At 40.4% G+C, this 21,510-nt stretch overlaps 1 protein-coding gene across 2 annotated transcripts in view; it reads left to right on the forward strand.

The window, feature by feature from the left end:
• CNTN4 (contactin 4) overlaps positions 1-21,510 on the forward strand; it is a 1,054,581-nt gene that overhangs the window by 1,010,865 nt on the left and 22,206 nt on the right. For both annotated transcript variants that reach the window (XM_055414349.2, XM_055414350.2), the window contains exons 15-17: positions 9,356-9,531; positions 15,324-15,444; positions 19,752-19,910. In XM_055414349.2, coding sequence (XP_055270324.1) covers positions 9,356-9,531; positions 15,324-15,444; positions 19,752-19,910 — 456 coding nt within the window. The remainder of the gene's footprint in view (positions 1-9,355; positions 9,532-15,323; positions 15,445-19,751; positions 19,911-21,510) is intronic.

Genomic DNA, 21,510 nt, shown 5'->3' on the forward strand with positions numbered 1-21,510 from the left:
GTCTTTTCCGTGTTTTTGTTTGTTTGTTTTCATGGTTTCCTTTGCTATGCAAAAGCTTATAAGTTTTATTAGGTTCCATCTGTTTTGTTTTTAGTTCTGTTGCCTTGAGAGGCTGATCTGAGAAAACGTTGGTATGATTTATGTCAAAGAATGTTTTGCCCATGCTGTCTTCTAGAAGTTTTATGGTGTCATGTCCTATGTTTAAATCTTTAAACCATTTTGAGTTTATTTTTATGCAAGTTATGAAGGTATGTTTTAACTTCACTGATTTACATTCAGCTGTTCAACTTTCCTGTCACCACTTGCTGATGACTCTCTTTTTTCCCATTTTACAGTTTTGCTTCCTTTGTCGAAGATTGATTGATCATAGATATGTGGTTTTATTTCTGAGTTCTCTACTGTGTTCCATTGATCTGAATGTCTGTTTTTGTACCAATACCACACTGTTTTGACTTCTGTGACTTTGTCTTATGGTCTGAAGTCTGAGAGAGCCTCTTGCTTTTTTTCCCTCAGGATTGCTTTGGCAATTCTTGGTCTTCTGTGGTCCCATATTAATTTTTCGATTATTTGTTCTAATTCTGTGCAAAATGTCCTGGGTAGTTTCACAGGGATCACATTAAATCTGTATATTGCTTTGGGTAGCACTGACATTTTAACAAAATTAATTCATCTGATTGAAGAACATGAGATATCTTTCCACTTAACTGAATCCTCTTCAGTTTCCTTTATAATGTTTTATAGTTCTCACCATATATAGTTCTTTTACCTCCTTGGTCAGGTTTATTCCTCTTAGGCATTTTATTTATTTTTTGATGTGATTTTAAAAGTACTGTTTTTTACTTTACCTTTCTGATATTTCACTGTTAGTGTGAAAGGAATTATGCATCTAATCATTGACTTAATCATTAACACTGCTGCTACTGCTAAGTCACTTCAGTCGTGTCCAACTCTGTGTGACCCCATAGACGGAAGCCCACCAGGCTCCCCTGTCCCTGGGATTCTCCCGGCAAGAACAGTGGAGTGGGTTGCCATTTCCTTCTCCAATGTGTGAAAGTGAAATTGCTAAGTCGTGTCCGACCCTCAGCGACCCCATGGACTGCAGCCTACCAGGCTCCTCCATCCACGGGATTTTCTAGGCAATAGTACTGGAGTGGCTTGCCATTGCCTTCTCCGAATCATTAACACAGTGGTTAATAATTAAATCTCTCTCTCATGTTTGTTTTGATCTTTAGAATAAAGCACTTAGTTTACTTCTGTCTTCTCTATGTTATAGAAAACACTATAAAGCATAAAGGAATTTTTTTTTTTACCCACTGATAGTTAATCACTTGATAAATATATGTATATATTTTCAGCATCAGTCTTCTGGAGTTCTGAATTTATCATTTTCCATGTGGTGAACCAGCCACAAGCTGGAAAGTTTTGGGGTGTTGTTGGCCCTATTTTATTGTTGCTGTTTAATTACATCCAAATCCAGACATCAGTTCACATCTTGAGTTCTAATTGCCTTTGAGAGTTCTATGCACAGAACAATAGATGGAGTGACTCTTCAGAACACAAGTCGTAAATATAGGTTCTTCCTGACCTTGATGAATTAAAACCAAAGGAGGGGAGACAGTTTTGTTTTGAAGACACCATCTGCTTATTTGTGTACAGTGTTTGTATTCAAATTTAAATAAATTAATCACATAAAGAGCATCTGAATTCACAACACGGAAAACAGGAGTACTGAACAAGCATACAATTTGAGAAAACCAAGAAACTAATGAGGTTTTGAACGTCTTTAGTTTAATCTTCTCTAGTCCCAGGGAGACCTCTCTGGTGTGTGTACCGTGCTTCACTTCCTTTGCATTGATTCTTGCTACTTCAGGGCTCAAATGTGAATCAGTGACAAGTGCAAAGGTAATGAATTAGCATCTGTCATCACAGTAGCTGTACCAGCATAATCCTTGATTTAGAGAACTTTGGTCCTTGGTTAACAGGCAACTGAGTTCAGCAATAATAATAAAATCTGTCCCAGATCACTTAATTTGCATAAAAGGATGAACATTTCTTTAGGTGAAAAAAAAAGATGTCAATTAAAAATGTAACCAGAATTGCAGGTGATTCTAGGCTTTCGGGTAGGTGTCAACTCCAAGACATTTTTGAGGACTTTAGCCTTGACATCTGACTCTGCACTCATCAGTGTGATGTGTAAGCTTATAGGTAGAGCCAGCATTTGAGGTATAAAATCATCACTGCTTTCCTAAGACAGTAACTTCATTCATCTTGCAGTAGAGCCCTCTGAAACCATCTTCACCCCACGGCCTTCTCTGAATTTCTTCTGTGTTTACATGTCTTCAGCTGACTACACATAATCAAGAGTGCAGATTGCTATATTATGCCCTCAGTCTTGTTCCCTGGATCATTTGTGAATGGATATATCATGTTTTTAGCTAAATGAAGGGAGACAGCTTAGCACAACAGATAGTTTCTTAACCACTCTTAGGCATCAGTTTCCCTCATCTGTTAAATAGGAATAATAGTATGTATTTGTTAAAAATAAATGAAAACAATCCATGTCAAGTATATAACATGGTATCTAGAATGTGAACAGTTAGTTTTTTAGTTAGTTAGGCTCTGTTAGTTTAGTTTTTTAGTTAGAAGTTAGACTCGGTTTTCGGTTTTTTGGTTTTGTTTGTTTATTTGGGCTTCCCAGGTGGCGCTAGTGGTAAAGAATCCACCAGGAGATGCAAGAGATGCGGGTTCAATCCCTGGGTCAAGGAGATCCTCTCGGAGGAGGAGATGGCAATCTGCTCCAGTATGCTTGCCTGAAAACTTTGGACGGAGGAGCCAGGTCTCAAAGAGTCAGACAAGAATGAGTTACCAAGCACAAGCATTTATTTATTTGGCTGCTTCTGGTCTTACTTGTGGCACATAGGATCTTTCATAATGGTGTATGGGCTCTCTAGTTGTGTGTGGGCTCTAGAGCGCATAGGCTTGTGGTTGCCACAGTAGTTGCCTTGTGGCATGTGGGATCTTAGTTTTTAAACCAGAGATCAAACCTGCATCCCCTGCATTATAAGGCCAATTCTTAACCACTGGACCACCAGGGAAGTCCCTCAGTTAGTTTTTATGTAAAAGTTTTGTCATGTCTCTTTTGGTTCAAGGACACTGTTATCCATATAACACATAAAGATTGCTTGGTAGATAGATCCACAAATGACTGAAGGTACATTAAAATGAAAATCTAAATTGCAAAATCAGTGGACAGCCATTTAAAATAGAATAAGGTGACATCGTGCCAAATACAAACCGGAGATGCATATAATTTTGTCCAGGAATTATGTGTTCCAATCTTCATTTTATAGATGAATTTTGAAATTAAAAAATGATAAATGACACATTAAGTGAAATGGAGTTATTTCTAGATTTTCTGCTTAGCATTATTTAAAGGTGATTTGTTCTTAACTCCTTCCTTCGTTAAAAAAAAAAACTCTATCTGTACCTTTTCCTGTGGGTCAGTTAATCAATAGTTGATTTTGATTACGTGACTTGCAAAAGCCTCAGGTTTTGAAATTAACAGTTGTCTTTCCCATTATCTTAGCTAGTGTGTGTGTGTTAGGCTCTCAGTCTTGTCCAACTCTTTGCAACCCCTTGGACTATAGCCCACCAGGCTCCTCTACCCATGGAATTCTCCAGGCAAAAAACTCTTAGCTAGAAGTACCTGTTCTTCACTTCTGATTTCATGCATACCGTGAAATCACCAAGAGCTCACCAATCCACTTGTCCTGGGCTTTACCTATTTTCAGAAAACAGCAAAAGTATATTCATCCACTAGATTAGAATCCATTTATGAATGCTGGGAAAGACTGAAGGCAGGAGGAGAAGGAGACAGCAGAGGATGAGATGGTTGGATGGCATCACTGACTCGATGGACTTTAGTTTGGGTGAGCTCCGGGAGTTGGTGATGGACAGGGAAGCCTGGCGAGCTGCAGTCCATGAGGTCACAAAGAGTTGGAAACAACTGAATGACTGAACTGAACTGACTCAGTTCAGATGGACACAGACTCCTTCTTTAACGACCTGAGATGTTTGCTTTCCAAAGTTGGATAAAAGGGTAGAAAGTACTGTTTTGGATACTCTTCAAAGAGGAAATTTTAGTGAGTGGGTTGTTAGAAAGAGACTCCATTACAAAATTCCCAGCTGAGATTATAATCTAGGAGGTACATTCAGTAAATGTTTGTGCTGCACAGCCTATGAAACAATCCTGTGAATGTGGAAGGGGATTAGTCATCATTCTTTTACCGTCTCTCTTTGCTTTTGATTTGTCTTCTTTATTGTGGTATGTTTGGTTGGTTTTGTTTGACTTTAAGGTTCAGTATAGAGAAATTTCAGGAGTATGGATGAATTCATAATTTCAATCTGTAGGCACTTATATGACCTTTCAATTTAATTCACCTTGCTTTTCACCATTTTACTCTCTGACATCAGTTATGAAATCCTATGTCAGTGAGAAAGTAGAGACTATCTATGTGTGAATGTAGTTTTAGGGTTCATAAACTATCTTGGTTGAGCAAATCCGTTTCATTCCCAGTTAAAACTGTAATGTAAAGGGTGAATTTAAAAACAAATTAGTAGTTCTCATTTTTAAAAAGTGACATATGAGTGAAGTAAAGTTACACAGAGAAAAATATCACTTAAGCTTGCAATCTTAAAAAATGCTACAAGTGAAATTATTTACAAAACAGACCAAATGGTCAGCACCAAAATCAGATTGATTATATTCTTTGCAACCAAAGATAGAGAAGCTCTATACAGTCAGCAAAAACAAGACCGGGAGCTGACTGTGGCTCAGATCATGAACTCCTTATTGCCAAATTCAGAGTTAAATTGAAGAAAGTGGGGAAAACCACTAGACCATTCAGATATGACCTAAATCAAATTCCTAACAATTATCCAATGGAAGTGAGAAATAGGTTTAAGGGACTAAATCCGACAGAGTGCCTGATGAACTATGGATGGAGGTTTGTGACACTGTACAGAGACAGGGATCAAGACCATCCCCAAGAAAAAGAAATGCAGAAAACCAAAATGGCTGTGTGAGGAGGCCTTACAAATAGCTGTGAAAAGAAGAGAAGCAAAAAGCAAAGGAGAAAAGGAAAGATATGCCCATTTGAATGCAGAGTTCCGAAGACTAGCAAGGAGACATAAGAAAGCCTTCCTCAGTGATCAATGCAAAGAAATACAGGAAAGCAATAGAATGGAAAGACTAGAGATCGCTTTAAGAAAATTAGAGATATTAAGGGAACATTTCATGCAACGATGGGCTCAATAAAGGACAGAAATGGTAGGGACCTAACAGAAGCAGAAGATATTAAGAAGAGGTGGCAAGAATACACAGAAGAACTGTAGAAAAAAGATCTTCATGACCCAGATAATCATGATGGTGTGATCACTCACCTAGAGCCAGATATCCTGGAATGTGTAAGTGGACCTTAGGAAGCATCACTACAAACAAAGCTAGTGGAGGTGATGAACTCCAGTTGAGCTATTTCAGATCCTAAAAGATGATTCTGTGAAAGTGCTGCACTCAATATGTCAGCAAGACTGGAAAACTCGGCAGTGGTCACGGGTCTGGAAAAGGTCAGTTTTCATTCCAATCCCAAAGAAAGGCAATGCCAAAGAATGCTCAAAGTACCTCACAATTGCACTCATCTCACACGCTGGTAAAGTAATGCTCAAAATTCTCCAAGACAGGCTTCAGTAATACGTGAACGATGAACTTCCAGATGTTCAAGCTGGTTTTAGAAAAGGCAGAGGAACCAAAGATCAAATTGCCATCATCTGCTGGATCACCAAAAAAGCAAGAGAGTTCCACAAAAACATCTATTTCTGCTTCATTGACTATGCCAAAGCCTTTGATTGTGTGGATCACAATAAACAGTGGAAAATTCTGAAAGAGTTGGGAATACCAGACCACCTGGTATTCTCAGACTTGCCTCTTGAGAAACCTATATGCAGGTCAGGAGGCAATAGTTAGAACTGGACATGGAACAACAGACTGGTTCCAAATAGGAAAAGGAGTACGTCAAGGCTGTGTATTGTCACCCTGCTTATTTAACTTCTATGCAGAGTACATCACGAGGAATGCTGGGCTGGAAGAAGCACAAGCAGGAATCAAGATTGCCGGGAGAAATATCAGTAACCTCAGATATGCAGATGACACCACCCTTATGGCAGAAAGTGAAGAGGAACTCAAAAGCCTCTTGATGAAAGTGAAAGAGGAGAGTGAAAAAGTTGGCTTAAAGGTCAACATTCAGAAAACTAAGTTCATGGCATCTGGTCCCATCACTTCATAACAAACAGATGGGGAAACAGTAGCTGACTTTATTTTTTTGGGCTCCAAACTTACTACAGATGGTAATTGTAGACATGAAATTAAAAGATGCTTACTCCTTGGAGGGAAAGTTATGACCAACCTAGGCAGCGTGTTTAAGAGCAGAGACGTTTCTTTGTGACAGAAGTCCATCTAGTCAAGGCTATAGTTTTTCCAGTAGTCATGTATGGATGTGAGAGTTGGACTGTGAAGAAAGCTGAGCGCTGAAGAATTGATGCTTTGGAACTGTGGTGTTGGACAAGACTCTTGAGAGTCCCTTGGACAGCACGGAGATCCAACCAGTCCATCCTAAAGGAGATCAGTCCTGGGTGTTCATTGGAAGGACTGATCGTGAAGCTGAAACCCCAATACTTTGGCCACCTGATTCAAAGACCTGACTCATTGGAAAAAACCCTGATTTGGGGAAAGATTGAGGGTAGGAGGAGAAGAGGACGACAGAGGATGAGATGATTGGATGGCATCACCGACTCAATGGACATGGGTCTCGGTAGACTCCGGGAGTTGGTGTGGACAGGGAGGCCTGGTGTGCTGTGGTTCATGGGGTCGCAAAGAGTCAGACAGGACTGAGCGACTGAACTGAGCTGAACAAAATAGAACGACCTACAGACATAGAAGACAATCTTATGATTACCAAAGGCAAAGGGTGGGGAGGGATAACTGTGGAGTTTGGAAGGAATATATACACACTACTGTATATAAAATAAACAACAGGGACTTACCATATAGCACAAGGAACTATATTCTCTATCTTGTAATAGTCTATAGTGGAAGCGAACCTGAGAAGGAATATATGTGTATAGCTGAATCACTTTGCTATATATTTGAAACTAACACAACATTGTAAATCAACTATTCTTCAATAAGTAATAAGCTATATATATATATATATATATATACACAATTGCAGTCATCTCATATGCTAGTAAATTCATGCTGAAAATTACTCAACCCAGGCTTCAGCAATATGTGAACGGTGAACTTCCAGATGTACAAGCAGGTTTTAGAAAAGGCCGAGGCACCAGAAATCAAATTGTCAACATCCGCTGGATCATGGAGAAAGCAAGAGAGTTCCAGAAAAACTTCTCTTTCTGCTTCATTGACTATGCCAAAGCCTTTGACTGTGTGGATCACAGTAAACTGTGGAAAATTCTGAAAGAGATGGGAATCCCAGACCACCTGACCTGCCTCTTCAGAAACCTGTATGCAGGTCAGGAAGCAACAGTTAGAACTGGACATGGAACAACAGACTGGTTCCAAATAGGAAAAGGGATATGTCAAGGCTGTATATTGTCACCCTGCTTATTTAACTTCTATGCAGAGTACATCATGAGGAACGCTGGGCTGGAAGAAGCACAAGCTGGAATCAAGATTGCCGGGAGAAATATCAATAATCTCAGATATGCAGATGACACACCCTTATGGCAGAGAGTGAAGAGGAACTAAAAAGCCTCTTGATGAAAGTGAAAGAGGAGAGTGAAAAGGTTGGCTTGAAGCTCAACATTCAGAAAACGAAGATCATGGCATCTGGTCCCATCACTTCATGGCAAATAGATGGGGAAACAGTGGAAACAGTGTCAGACTTTATTTTTTTGGGCTCCAAAATCACTGCGGATGCTGATTGCAGCCATGAAATTAAAAGACGCTTACTCCTTGGAAGGAAAGTTATGACCAACCTAGATAGCATATTAAAAAGCAGAGACATTACTTTGCCAACCAAGGTCCGTCTAGTCAAGGCTATGATTTTTCCAGTGGTCATGTATGGATGTGAGAGTTGGACTGTGAAGAAAGTTGATCGCCAAAGAATCGATGCTTTTGAACTGTGGTGTTGGAGAAGACTCTTGAGAGTCCCTTGGACTGCAAGGAGATCCAACCAGTCCATTCTAAAGGAGATCAATCCTGCGTGTTCATTGGAGGGACTGATGCTAAAGCTGAAACTGCAATACTTTGGCCACCTCATGAGAAGAGTTGACTCACTGGAAAAGACTCTGATGCTGGGAGGGATTGAGAGCGGGAGGAGATGGGGACGACAGAGAATGAGATGGCTGGATGGCATGGCATCACCGACTCAATGTACATGAGTTTGAGTGAACTCCGGGAGTTGGTGATGGACAGGGAGGCCTGGCGTGCTGTGATTCATGGGTCGCAAAGAGTCGGACATGACTGAGGACTGAATTGACTAAACTGATATATTTATATACACCATTTTGTCAGAGATATTCTTTATAGCATTATTTATAATTATAATAAATTTGCTAAAATATTTACTAGTTTCATAATGGTTGAAACAATTAACAGCTTCTCATACAGGTTATAAAAATTTGTGGGTAAAATATAAGCCTGTATTATATTTAAGTAGAGAATAAAGAGAAGTATCATATATGTAGCATGTTTGCTGTATGTAAAACAAAACAACTGAAAAACTATGAATCCAAAAGATGGAGAAATTATACTAAAATGAAAATAGGAATTTTATCCGGACACTAAGAAACTAAACATAATTTTGTTTTGCTTTGGTCCTTTTTTCAGCTTCTCTGGATTTTCTGAATTTCCTATACTAAACATGTATCACTTTTATAGTAGAAAAAAAGAAAGCTTCCAATTAACATAGATTTTCCTGCTTGCACTCAGCTTTCTAGTGAAACTAGGGAGATCTGAAAACCTTTTTGAAGAGGCAGTTTCAGAGCAGGCTGCAGAAGTAGGCCCCTCTGTAAGTGTCTTAAGAGATGTAACCTCAGTGCTCCCCAGCTGAGTTCAGTTGCTCTGTGAAGGTTCACATTATGAGTGTTTTCATCTTTTCATATTAAAAATGACCTCCTGGCCCGAATCTGAGCTTCCCAGATGACTAAGGCTTGCCAGGCATAGCCTAAGAAAAAATAAAGCCAAAGTCCTTAGTATTTCATCCTGCCCTTGAATTCTACATTTTATTTCTACTTATGCTCATAGGCTTTGTTTTTCTGTTTTGTTTTCACTCTGTAGATCCAACAAAGGTAATGGTACCTCCTTCCAGTATGGATGTCACTGTTGGAGAAAGTATTGTTCTGCCATGCCAGGTAACACACGATCACTCACTCAACATCATATTCACTTGGTCATTTAATGGACGCCTGATAGACTTTGACAGAGATGGGGACCACTTTGAACGAGTTGGAGGGGTAAGTATAAATATCAGATTATCCACAGTAAATGCAATGTGCAACTAAAGTGAGTCAAACAACTTGTTTAGACTAACTTGAAAGGAAATATAAAGTTATTCTTTGATGATTTTGTTCAGACACCTTAAAAAACTCTTGGTTAACATCTGCTCTTTTTTGCATAAGTGTGGCCCTGCTTATTAAGTCCCTTGTTTGCCAGTCCTTTTCTTAATGCTCATAATCCTTAACCCTACAGGTTAGCTGTTGGTTTCTGTATATGAATGAGAAAACTCAGGGTCATGGGAGATACATGGCTTGCCTTGGCCTCATTGCTACTAAACTGCAGGTCTCAGCTTTAAACTTCAAATCCCAAATTCTCTGCCCCATGTGAACCATATGCCGTGGAACTGAATTAATAAAATAGCTTGAGGACAGTTTACTCGTATGCTTTTAGACTGCTGACTAAACTCCCTTTGGCTCTTGCAGAATGCTCATCATTGTGAGGTTAGGGCTCTCTTTCTTTAATCTGAAAGTCTGATCAGATTGTTTACTATCTCCAAATAATTTGAATCCTGATGATTGAATTTTCCAAAGGCCTTAATTATTTCCCATTAAAAAAATAGTACCATTGAACTCACACCAAGAAAACATTAAATTTGGAAACAATCTGAATCTATGATAATCATTTTCAAGAATAGTTTTTCTACCATAACATAGCCCTACTTTCCTATTAGTAAGGAAGATTCCAGGGGGAGGGAATACATTGGGAGATTGGGATTGACATATACACACTACTATATATAAAATATAACTACTATATATAAAACACTGCTGCTGCTGCTAAGTCACTTCAGTCGTGTCCAACCCTGTGCAACCCCATAGACAGCAGCCCACCAGGCTCTGCCGTCCCTGGGATTCTCCAGGCAAGAACACTGGAGTGGGTTGCCATTTCCTGTATATAAAATAGATAACTAATAAGGACCTCCTGTATAGAACAGGGAACTCTACTCAGTACTCTCTAATGGCTTATATGGGGAAAAAACCTAAAAAAGAGTAGATATATGCATGAATAGCTGATTCACTTTGCTGAAAGTAAGCACAACCTTGTAAATCAACTCTACTCCAATAAAAATTTAAAAAAAGATTACTCCAGCCACCATTGTCATGGAGGGGACTAATCAAAGACAGTAGAATATAAGCATGAGGCTGTATTGAAAACATCCCTTCCTCCATGCTCCCAAAGGAATCTGATTTGCCCATCTCATCTTATCGCATCTCTTATATTGAGAATAAATGAACTAAAGCTTATAAATTATACATATGATATGTTGACCCTCAACATATTCTTCTCAAATATGATGCTATTCCTATTATTTACATTCTTTCTGCCTTTCTCAAACAGTATGTCTCTACTGAATTACCAAACACCCAAAATAATTTCTGTAACTATTTTCTCAAGTCTCCCAAGGATTGTATATGACTGGTACCATTTTAAATGCATGAGAGAGAAGTTATTTCATTACATCAATGGATGACTTGAATCTACTGATTGTCCCTTGGAACTCTGGTTGAGAAAAGCTGGTTAAAATTGCCATTATTTACCATTCTGGACCACTTTGATATAGTTCAGCCTAATAACCTTGACCAAAAAAAGAATGATATTAGCTATTTCATGACATCATTGAGGATACTAAATACCTTCAGGTTTAGAAACCTAAATAGCACAGTGCCTACCACCAAAAATAGTATGTGAGAAATTTTAATGATTGTATTCACTGAAGGAAGAGTAATATTAGTTCTAATAACATGAGAGTATATATTGAGAAAACCTTCACAGATTAAACAGAATATTTATTTTCATAGTAAAACCAATGTCCTCGGCAGGAGAGATAATAAAAATATTCTGTCAGGATGGCATAGGCAACAGCCAGTCAGAACAGCTGCCTGGGCTATCAAAATATAAATTCTGCCAATAAGACAGATGTGAACCTTATGCAGAACCACAGAAATGTGGGCTGAAGCACAGTAGAGAGACACCCCTGATGGAGTCAGGTGCTGATGACCACTTTTGTAACGACCTCTGTCCATGGAATCACTCTCAATAGCCTTTTGTATGGCAAGTGTTTGTCTCTTTTCTGGTACCAGTACTGAGTGCCAATCAATCATTGCTGAAGAATTGAGTACAAGATTTGGGGCATCACTGCAAACTGTGAGAGCTAAGTGCGTTAGCCACCAGGATCATTAATGTCTGTGGAGTTAGTGCTGGACAACAGAAGAGGTAAGGAAGCAGTTCTGAAGTTAAGCCCATTTTGCAGTTTCTACTTGCCCGGTCAGTATGGTGAGGATGACGTTTGGTAGAGCTGACCTATTGCAGTTTTTAGAAGAGTTATTATTTCATTGTCCTCTGGTCACCTCCAATGGTTCTGGCAGGAGCAAAGCAGACCACAGCATTGTTTAGTTCTCTATGGTAGGAATGTGAATGTAGATCTCAGTAAATAGTGTGGTCTGAATGACTTCGAAGGGAAAGGGAAAGTTATTGTGGGCTCCTTCTGTGAGCCTCTTACCTCAATCCCGACTTTATATTTCGTTTCTTTGTTTCACTTTTACTTCAAAAACACACATAGGGAAAGTATATTCCAAACCACACAGTCACAAAATTCTGTTAATGGATACCTGTGCTCGGAAATCTCCAGGCTACCACTAGCTTCTTTGAGCTTCCAGCCCTTGGTGAATAAAACAAATTATTGAGATAGTGCAGCTATTTATTTTAAACCACTGTGGCTTTGTACCTTCACAACACACACTCCGTTATGAGGCATATTTTTTAAGTCTATGCTCAAAATCCTAGTATGTGAAATGTCTTAGGTTCAGTTCAGTTCAGTCGCTCAGTCGTGTCCGACTCTCTGCGACCCCGTGAATCACAGCACGCCAGGCCTCCCTGTCCATCACCAACTCCCGGAGTTCACTCAAACTCATGTCCACAGAGTCAGTGATGCCATCCAGCCATCTCATTCTCGGTCGTCCCCTTCTCCTCCCACCCCCAAACTTTCCCAGCATCAGAGTCTTTTCCAATGAGTCAACTCATCGCATGAGGTGGCCAAAGTATTGCAGTCTCAGCTTTAGCATCAGTCCTTCCAATGAACACCCAGGATCTCCCTTAGAATGGACTGGTTGGATCTCCTTGCGGTACAAGGGACTCTCAAGAGTCTTCTCCAACACCACAGTTCAAAAGCATCAATTCTTTGGTGATCAACTTTCTTCACAGTCCAACTCTCACATCCATACATGACCACTGGAAAAACCATAGCCTTGACTAGACGGACCTTTGTTGGCAAAGTAATGTCTGTGCTTTTTAATATACTATCCAGGTTGGTCATAACTTTCCTTCCAAGGAGTAAGCGTCTTTTAATTTCATGGCTGCAATCAGCATCTGCAGTAATTTTGGAGCCCAAAAAAATAAAGTCTGACACTGTTTCCACAGTTTTTCCATCTATTTCCCATGAAGTGATGGGACCAGATGCCATGATCTTTGTTTTCTGAATGTTGAGCTTCAAGCCAACCTTTTCACTCTCCTCTTTCACTTTTATCAAGAGGCTTTTGATCCTAGTATGTGAAATGTCTTAGGTAAAGACGTATTAATAGCCGTGGTGATGATGATACCTTATATGTGCAAAATGTCTAATCATTTATCAAGCATTTTCATATATATCAGCTCTTTAATCCTCAGAATCGCTGTGAAATATGGTAGCAATTATCCTATTTTACTAGCAATTATAAGACTTCATGAGTAAATAGTAGAATCTAAATGAGAATCCAAGTGTTATAAATTTAAAAAAAAAGATTTCAGGTTTAAAAAGAAAAGCACAACTCTTCTTGAATTAGATTTGATATTTTTGACATAATTTTTTCCCAAAGAATACTGACCATGGCCACCCCTAATACTAGTTTAAATTTACCTGTGCTTCACAGTTTTCAGGATTTCACATACACATACAATCTCATTTGCTTCTCACAAGCTAGTGTCATAGGCAGTGCATCCTTCTTTCATGGGTTAATAAACTAAGGCCCAGAGACACACAGCAAGGATCAGCCCCAGACAGCTAAGTTTCAAAGCTTCAGCTCTCTCTTGACTACATGCTTTTGCACTTCTTCTAACCCTATTTGTAACTATTGACAGGTCTATATCTTTCATTGCCCTGACTAAATATGTAATATGTTGTACTGAAATCAAGGATGAAACCAAGTACACATTAAATTAGAATGAGATCTTTCCAGATGACAGCACAGCATTCTAGTAAAGGATAGGGATTGCAGCCTAACCATGTGAGCTCACAGCCTGGCTCTGCCACTGACCAGCTAAGTGACTCCAGGCAAGGCGTCTAGCCTTTCTGTGCTTGAGTCTCCTCATCTGTATAGTAGGGATCACAAAAGTGCCTTCCTCACAGGACATGTCAGTACTCAGTATAATACATGCCTGCCAGACATTAAATACCACCAAGTAGTATCCAATACTGTCATCTGAAAGAATAACAATAGGGCCAAAATGACCTATGTTACCTTGCCATCCTTCAAGATTTAGAAATAAGCATAGCTTCCTGACTCTGAACCCTAGGGTGTTCTCTTGCCCAAGCAGCCATTCTCCAAACTTGATTAACAGAGCTATGAAACTCCAAGGTGTAGCTGTGTTTTTCAGTTTAATTGCCAGCTTTGTGATGGCCTGTAGCAGCATCTTCTCACATTTACTAAAAGCACTGTGCTGGTAAATGCTGTATAATTATTTCTAGGGCACCTCGATATCCATACCAGGCTATAATGAGTCCTATTCATCTGCTAATCAAACACACATTTGGCATCCGAAAGCAAATTAGCCCCGTTCTACACTAGGGGATGTAAGATTTCCTTGGAGAGTCTGCTCCTCACAATTCTTTAATTCAAACTGAGGAGCAATCAGAATGCTGGCTGTAAGACAGTGTTGTGCAGTAAAATACAGGTGCCTCCAAACATGGACTCGCCTCCCCTTTCCATATAAAGAGTTCCCAAGTACTGCAGTGCCATGGAAAGCTGTAGGTTGAGGGCATATATGAAGAAACCCACAGGACTAAATCAGCAGCCACTTTACGTAAGCATTTCAGTGCTTCCAAGGGAGCTTTCCTCAATGTGTTGTGGCAGCCTGGATGGGAGGGGAGTCTGGGGGTGAATGCATGCTAAATCTCTTCAGTCATGTCTGACTCTTTGTGGGCCTATGGACTGTAGCCCATCAGGCTCCTCTGTCCATGAGATTCTCCAGGCCAGAATACTGGAGTGGGTTGTCATCCCTCCTCCAGGGGAACTTCCCGACCCAGGTATTGAACCCAAGTCTCTTATGTCTCCTGCATTACCAGGCGGGTTCTTTACCACTAGCACCGCCTGGGGGAGAATGGATATATGTATATGTATGACAATCTCTTCATTGTTCTTCTGAAAATATCACAGCATTGTTAATGGGCTATACTCTAATATAAAATAAAAACATTTTAAAATAAATAAATGCATTTGAAAAAATAATCAGTTTAAGTGCTTCCAATGTGAGTGACAAACTGCTCCAGAGACACAGAGGCCAGACACCTGAGGTCTTATCTGAGGTGTGTCCTGAGGACGTTGCTGTTATTACCTAACAAGCAGGCTCATGCATTTTTAATAGGCCATGGCTTGCATCGCTAATGTTTTCATCAGCCAGTGTAAAATAAATCTATTAGTCACAGTGTCCTTCGTGTGATAATGATATTTAGAGCTCATTAAAAAGTAATTGTAGCCACTTTCCCCTACTTTATCAGCAGGATTCAGCTGGTGATTTGATGATCCGAAACATCCAGCTGAAGCATGCTGGGAAATACGTCTGCATGGTCCAAACAAGTGTCGACAGGCTGTCTGCCACAGCTGACCTGATCGTGAGAGGTATGGGAATTGGGGGTTTCATTCTTAAAATCCTTTTGTGATATCTACTCCTGTGCAGAGTTCTAAAAGCCTCAGTGGTTTAGAATTACCAGGAAAGAGTCAATAGAAGAAAAACATTGTTAAGGTGTTAAGAGACTACAGAAGTTTTGTGCACATCTGTTTCTCTCATAGGGGATCAGAAAGTGCAGAGCAAATCCACTTACTCTCTACTGAAAAGAACTCCTCTGAAGGCCCCAAGTGCCATGATTTACAGTGTTAGAGTTCATAGGACCTTCGAGAAAAACTGTAGATTAAGAAAAGCAAATGGCTTAAAGAAGGATCACACTGTGCCTTTTGCTGTTTGTCTGCTGCTGCTGCTGCTGCTGCTAAGTCACTTCAGTCGTGTCCGACTCTGTGCGACCCCATAGACGGCAGCCCACCAGACTCCTCCACACCTGAGATTCCCCAGGCAAGAACACTGGAGTGGGTTGCCATTTCCTTCTCCAGTGCATGAAAGTGAAAACTGAAAGTGAAGTTGCTCAGTCCTGTCCAATTCTTAGCAACCCCATGGACTGCAGCCTACCAGTCTCCTCTGCCCATGGGATTTTCCAGGCAAGAGTACTAGAGTAGGGTGCCATTGCCTTCTCTGTTGCTGTTCATCTAGGCTGAACCAAATCGGTATCTTAGATCACTGATCTAAGAGTGGCTTAAGTAAAATCGTCACCAATTTTCCCCAGGTTTTTCCCCTGTAAGTGATTAGTTCTGTCCAGTTTCTACAATATAGCTTTAGAAGGAAATACATCCTGACTGCCTAGGTTGTAGTAAATCAGCAGGGAGTTGATGTCAGAACTGACATTTGTGAGATTCTCTTGCATATGATGGACAAGACCTAACTTCAGCCTCATGGCTGTGAGTGACTTGGCTGACTGAGTCCTACCAAACCAATGTGTAAAGGAACACTAAGTGAACTTTAAGAAATATTTTTAAATTAAAATTTAGTCTTTGTGAACCAATGCATCTATCTATCTATATCAGAATCAAACTGATGCTTGCTCATAGGTTTGATAAAGTTAAATGCAAAGCCAAATCAGAACATCAAAATAATTTCTTAGCCAGTGTCTCCTTCACAAGTACAGTAAGTCCCCTACATACAAATGAGTTTAGTTCTGAGAGCATGTTTAAGTTCAGTTTGTTCATAAGTCCAACCAAGTTAGCTTAGATACAGTCAGCTAATACAGTCGGCTATCTAGTACTGTACAGCAACAGGTTTATAATACTTTTCACATAAAACACAAACACAGAAAATAAAGAAAACGTTTTGAATCTTACAGTACATACCTTGAAAATTACAGTAGTACAGTACAATAGTTGGCATGTAGGGGCTGCAACGAGTGAACAGGCAAGAGGAGTTATTGACTGGAGCAGGGAGAAGAGGTGGGAGATGGCGGAGCTGAAGGATCGTCAGCAAAAGGAGGGGAAGGGCATAACGTCATTCATGCCTGACGTTGGTGGAACATACATCTGCATCTTTGAAAGTTTGTAATGTGAAGGTTCGTGTGTAGGGAACTTACAATACAGTAAGTGATTTGATGATCTGAAACATCCAGCTGAACACTAATACAAGTGTTTAGGAATCTGGCCAGCAGAATTTTAAGTGTAAGAAAATAAAAATGCAGGTGATACCAGATTTGGAGGCAGGATAAATCCGAGTACACAGAGAACAAGATGTTATTGGAAGCAATAAAAAGTGTGGCTGCACCCTCTGCACATAGCATGGGCGGGGGTGGGAGAGGTGTGGGAGTCAGCAATTCAAACTGATATCAAGAGAGGTTAAAGAAAGATATATTTTCCATCGGGCCTAGTTTGATTCTCCTTTAAATTGCCTTAAAAACCTTTCTGTAATGGTACAGATAAGGGCCAGATAAGAGAAAAAGCTTCCAACCTGGGTAGAGCTACCCAGAGAATAACCCAGGGGACCATGTTTATTTCTATTTTAAAATACACCAGAGCTGGTCTGCTCTTCCCTTGGGGGCGAAGGAATTCTGTGGCTGAAAATGCATCCTCTATTTAATTAGGATAATGTTCAGATCAGCAGTTTAAGCACCAATAAATTAGAATCATAAAAATGTAAATCAGTAATAGTTGAATTTCTTAAGTGATATTGTATACTTCATTTCACAGAAAATAACATTAAACACCAAGAGGAATCTGCAAATGCTGTCTAAAAGAAAATCTAGCATAATCAGTGAATAAGGCCAATAAATTAATATGCCATTTTAAACCATAATCTTGGGTTTTATCTCCTCCTGCCTCTGCCCTTGGCAGCTTTTCTGCACTTTGCAGGGGAGAGGCAGATGTGCACTTCATTAACCTGTCAGGGATTTTTGTATTTGAAACTAAAAGCTTGAAGTCTTGCATTTGGCTTCCTTGTTTCTCTGTTATCTACTTTATTAAATCTAAAGCACACGGACAGCAGCTAGAAAGGCCAGTCTTCCCTGAGAAAGATGCAGGAACGCTGGGCCTAACACCTGCATCCCCTCTGCTATTACCTGTGGCAAACTCTTGTGAGCCCCACCCATGTTAACACTCTGCTTAGAGGATAAACACATGCTCATGTTGTCATTTTGAAAGAGAGACCCAACTTCCCCAAAACAAATGGGTAAAAACATTCTGTGAGGTACGAACGTATCTACCCATGGGTGGGGCAGGTAACAGGAACATAACAAACAGCAAACCCCACTGTAAAAGTACATCTTAGGCTCAGCTCTTCCCCCATCCATTGAATTCACTGAGGGATTTGGAGAGGAATGCTTTTCTCCTTTGTGGTACTTTGATTCTAAAGGCCGTGGAAGGAACATCTGTTTTTAAAAAGGATGGGAACGCTGGGATAAGAAAGCTGGTAAGGAAAAAGAAAATTATATTATTATCTTCTGGACTTTCTGTGGTTAATAAGAGTCCTGAAGACCAGAGGTTATGCCAGCTCTATCGAGGTGGCATTAGACTGACGTACCGAAATGTCACTGTGGAAAATTAATCAGTGCCAGCGTGCAGACTTGCAGACCTTTCATTCAGGAGTAGGAGGGAGAAGATAAATTTAGTCTCACCTGTGGGTCTATAGAAAAAGCTTTTTAAAAAAGGAAAGAGAAATTTAGGGCACCACTGAAAGGGTGCAGAAGTGAATCCCAGAACAAAGTGTTACTTGCAGAAACTGCCATTAACTTTTCAGCACTCTGTGAAAGGTCTCTTTCTTCCCTGCCTCTGTGCTGTGGCCCCGGAGTATTTTGGCAGAACATCTGATCTCTCTCCTGGGCCTCAGCACATCCCTCTGACCCCTCGGAAGATCTCCTTACACCTATCTAACACACAGGAACTTTGTCTCTCTGTCTCCCTCCCTCGCATTCGACTTCTCTGCTGAGGTGGTCACTCATTAGAAAAGCCTTTAACTGCCTGCTAAGAGCTTTTCATATTGGAATCTAGGACAGCTTTGGGTCTTTGCTCTGGCTCTGTGTTATTTTGTGTTTGCCTGCCAACCACTTTCCAGCTCTCTGTTTCTTTATGTTTTTCAAGCCTTCATTTAAAACTGATTTCCTCCCATTTCGGTGGTCTCAGCACAGTGCTCTGTGCACTTCCATAGCAGAAGTAGAAAAATACAGGTGTGACTTACAGAAACTGCAGATGTGGGTCCTCAGGCTGCAACCTGATTTTGAAATTTCTTTGAAGAAGCCACAGACTTCGGTTTCTTGAACATGAGCCACTTTTCACAGCAGTAGACTTGCACATGACTGTGTTTTGGCATTTGATGTGGACATCCCAGTGCAGCCGGACTACGCAGAAAAACTCTGTGGCCCCAAAGTTCTAAAGTCATTTTTGCTCACACCATGAGCAGTAGAAATGACCATTTCCAGAAGACTCAAATCTTCATTTATCACCACTGTATCCCCAGATAACACTGTCCAATTCATAGTAGGAACCTGTAAATATATGATGGGTGGATTAATGAACTTGGTCCCTGGTAGTACCCCAATATTTTCCTTTGGCATCTGGGAAAAAAATATTCTATTGTAATTGTTGGGTACCTATTAGTTTTTCCTATTCTGTAGTGAACCCCCGGAGGGAGGAGCCCAAACCATGTTTCACTCATCTATGTAGTTTCAGAACCTAGAAGGAAGTCAGGCACCTCACGGGTATTCAAAAAGGAATTGTCAAGTGTTGAACTTGGGGGTGGATGAATCAACAGTTGAATAGAGTGTTGACCACTCGATCGAGTGGTCACTTCCTTGGACATTTGAGCACTCTGCTCTACTTCTGAGGGTCTTGCTCTTTCTCAGGTCCTCCAGGCCCCCCAGAGGCCGTGACTATAGATGAGATTACAGACACCACGGCTCAGCTGTCCTGGAGGCCCGGGCCCGACAACCACAGCCCCGTCACCATGTATGTCATTCAAGCCAGGACTCCGTTCTCCGTGGGCTGGCAAGCGGTCAACACAGGTACTATATTGAACCTCTGATTCTGGTGTCTCACAGGGCTTCGGGAACTCAGCAGAATGGATGCAGCTGTGTAGCAGAAGCTGAGAGGCCTCTTGTTTCTCGTTCAGACACATCGCTATAGATGAGACTTTCGGGCAGCGTTTCCCAGACCTCAGCCCACTATACTATCATTTATTTTTTTTCTTTCTATTGATTCATATTTTCTTGTTCTTTAATTTGTTCTAAGCCACAGTGTCTAAAATGATATTTGGTGTTGGCAGTGCTGGTGGTTTAGTTGGTAAGTCGTGTCCGACTCTCGCAACTTCATGGACTGTAGCCTGCCAAGCTCTTCTGTCCATGGGATTCTCCAGGTGAGAATACTGGAGTGGGTTGCCATTTCCTTCTCCAGAGAATCTTCCTGACCTGGGAATTGAACCCTGGTCTCCTGCATTACAAGCAGATTCTTTACCGACTGAGCTATGAGGGAAGCCAACAAGGTCTTGTGTTGGTTTTATTTTTTAAACATATTTTAAAATACATTTGTTATAAAAATAAAATACTTCATCTATCTGTGTGTTACCTGACATTCTCTGTGTACCTCTAGTGGTGCACTTTGAAAAGCAGTGGATTGTGTTATTCTATAGTCACAGTCTTTGTAAAGTGTGTACCCAGCTTTCAAGAAACCTGTGTCTGAGGATTGCATGGAGACTCTTGACTTGCCCTCATTTTTTTAGATGGATACATTTGAGTATGAAGAGGCATGAGGTTTTGTTAAAGAATACGTGAGTAGGCCTACCATTTCTGCTCCTGTCTACACCACTCAATTGACTCATTTTTTGTTATTTTATTTAGGTTTTGTTTGAGAAAAAAAACAAGTGGTTATTGTAAGCATGTTGCACACTCCTCTGGTTTTTCCATTTGAGCATATCTGACCTCAGAAATGGGTTTCTGGGTTTCCAGCTGAATCACTGACTTTCTCCTGGGTCACGGGAGTGTTTTAGGAAGAAAGGAAAGGACAATCTGGAAATTAAGGATATATGACTTCTAATCCTGACTCTGCTAATCAGCAGATTTCTATACATCTTTATTTTCCTCTTCTGTTAAATGGGCAAAGTAAGAACTGTTATGACCCTATACAGAAGTGATTGTGAAACTTAAAAAAAAGTAAATCACTGCATAAATATGATGAAAGAAAGGGGGGGGATGAAGATATTGATATTCAAAACAATGATAAGGATAGTATACAAAAGAAAACAGCTGGAGCTGGTTGAGCCCTTATCTAAGTGCTTTTCTTGGGTGTTCTCAAATGCACTGTGAATAGATGTTACTAGTTTTATTTCACAGTGAGAAAACCAAGGCATGGAAAGGTTAAACAACTTTCCTAAGGTTCTTTGGCTGCTAAGAGTGGATTCAGGATTAGAATCCAGGTTATCTGACTCCAGAGCCCACACTTTTCACCTTTGGAGGGAAGGACTATAGCCATGTGGTCCCAAGGAGGCTGGAAGTCACTGAAGTCTGGTCACTGGGGCCTCAGCTTTGTCACAGGGACATCCCCTGGGCCCTTTGGGAAATCTTTATGGTAATCAGTTTAAAACCCAAAAGGTTGCACAGAGAGTGTAGA

This window comes from Moschus berezovskii, chromosome 24 (assembly GCF_049115385.1).
Source record: "Moschus berezovskii isolate FMDL1 chromosome 24, NW_MosBer_1.0, whole genome shotgun sequence".
NCBI classification, from domain to species: Eukaryota; Metazoa; Chordata; class Mammalia; order Artiodactyla; family Moschidae; genus Moschus; species Moschus berezovskii.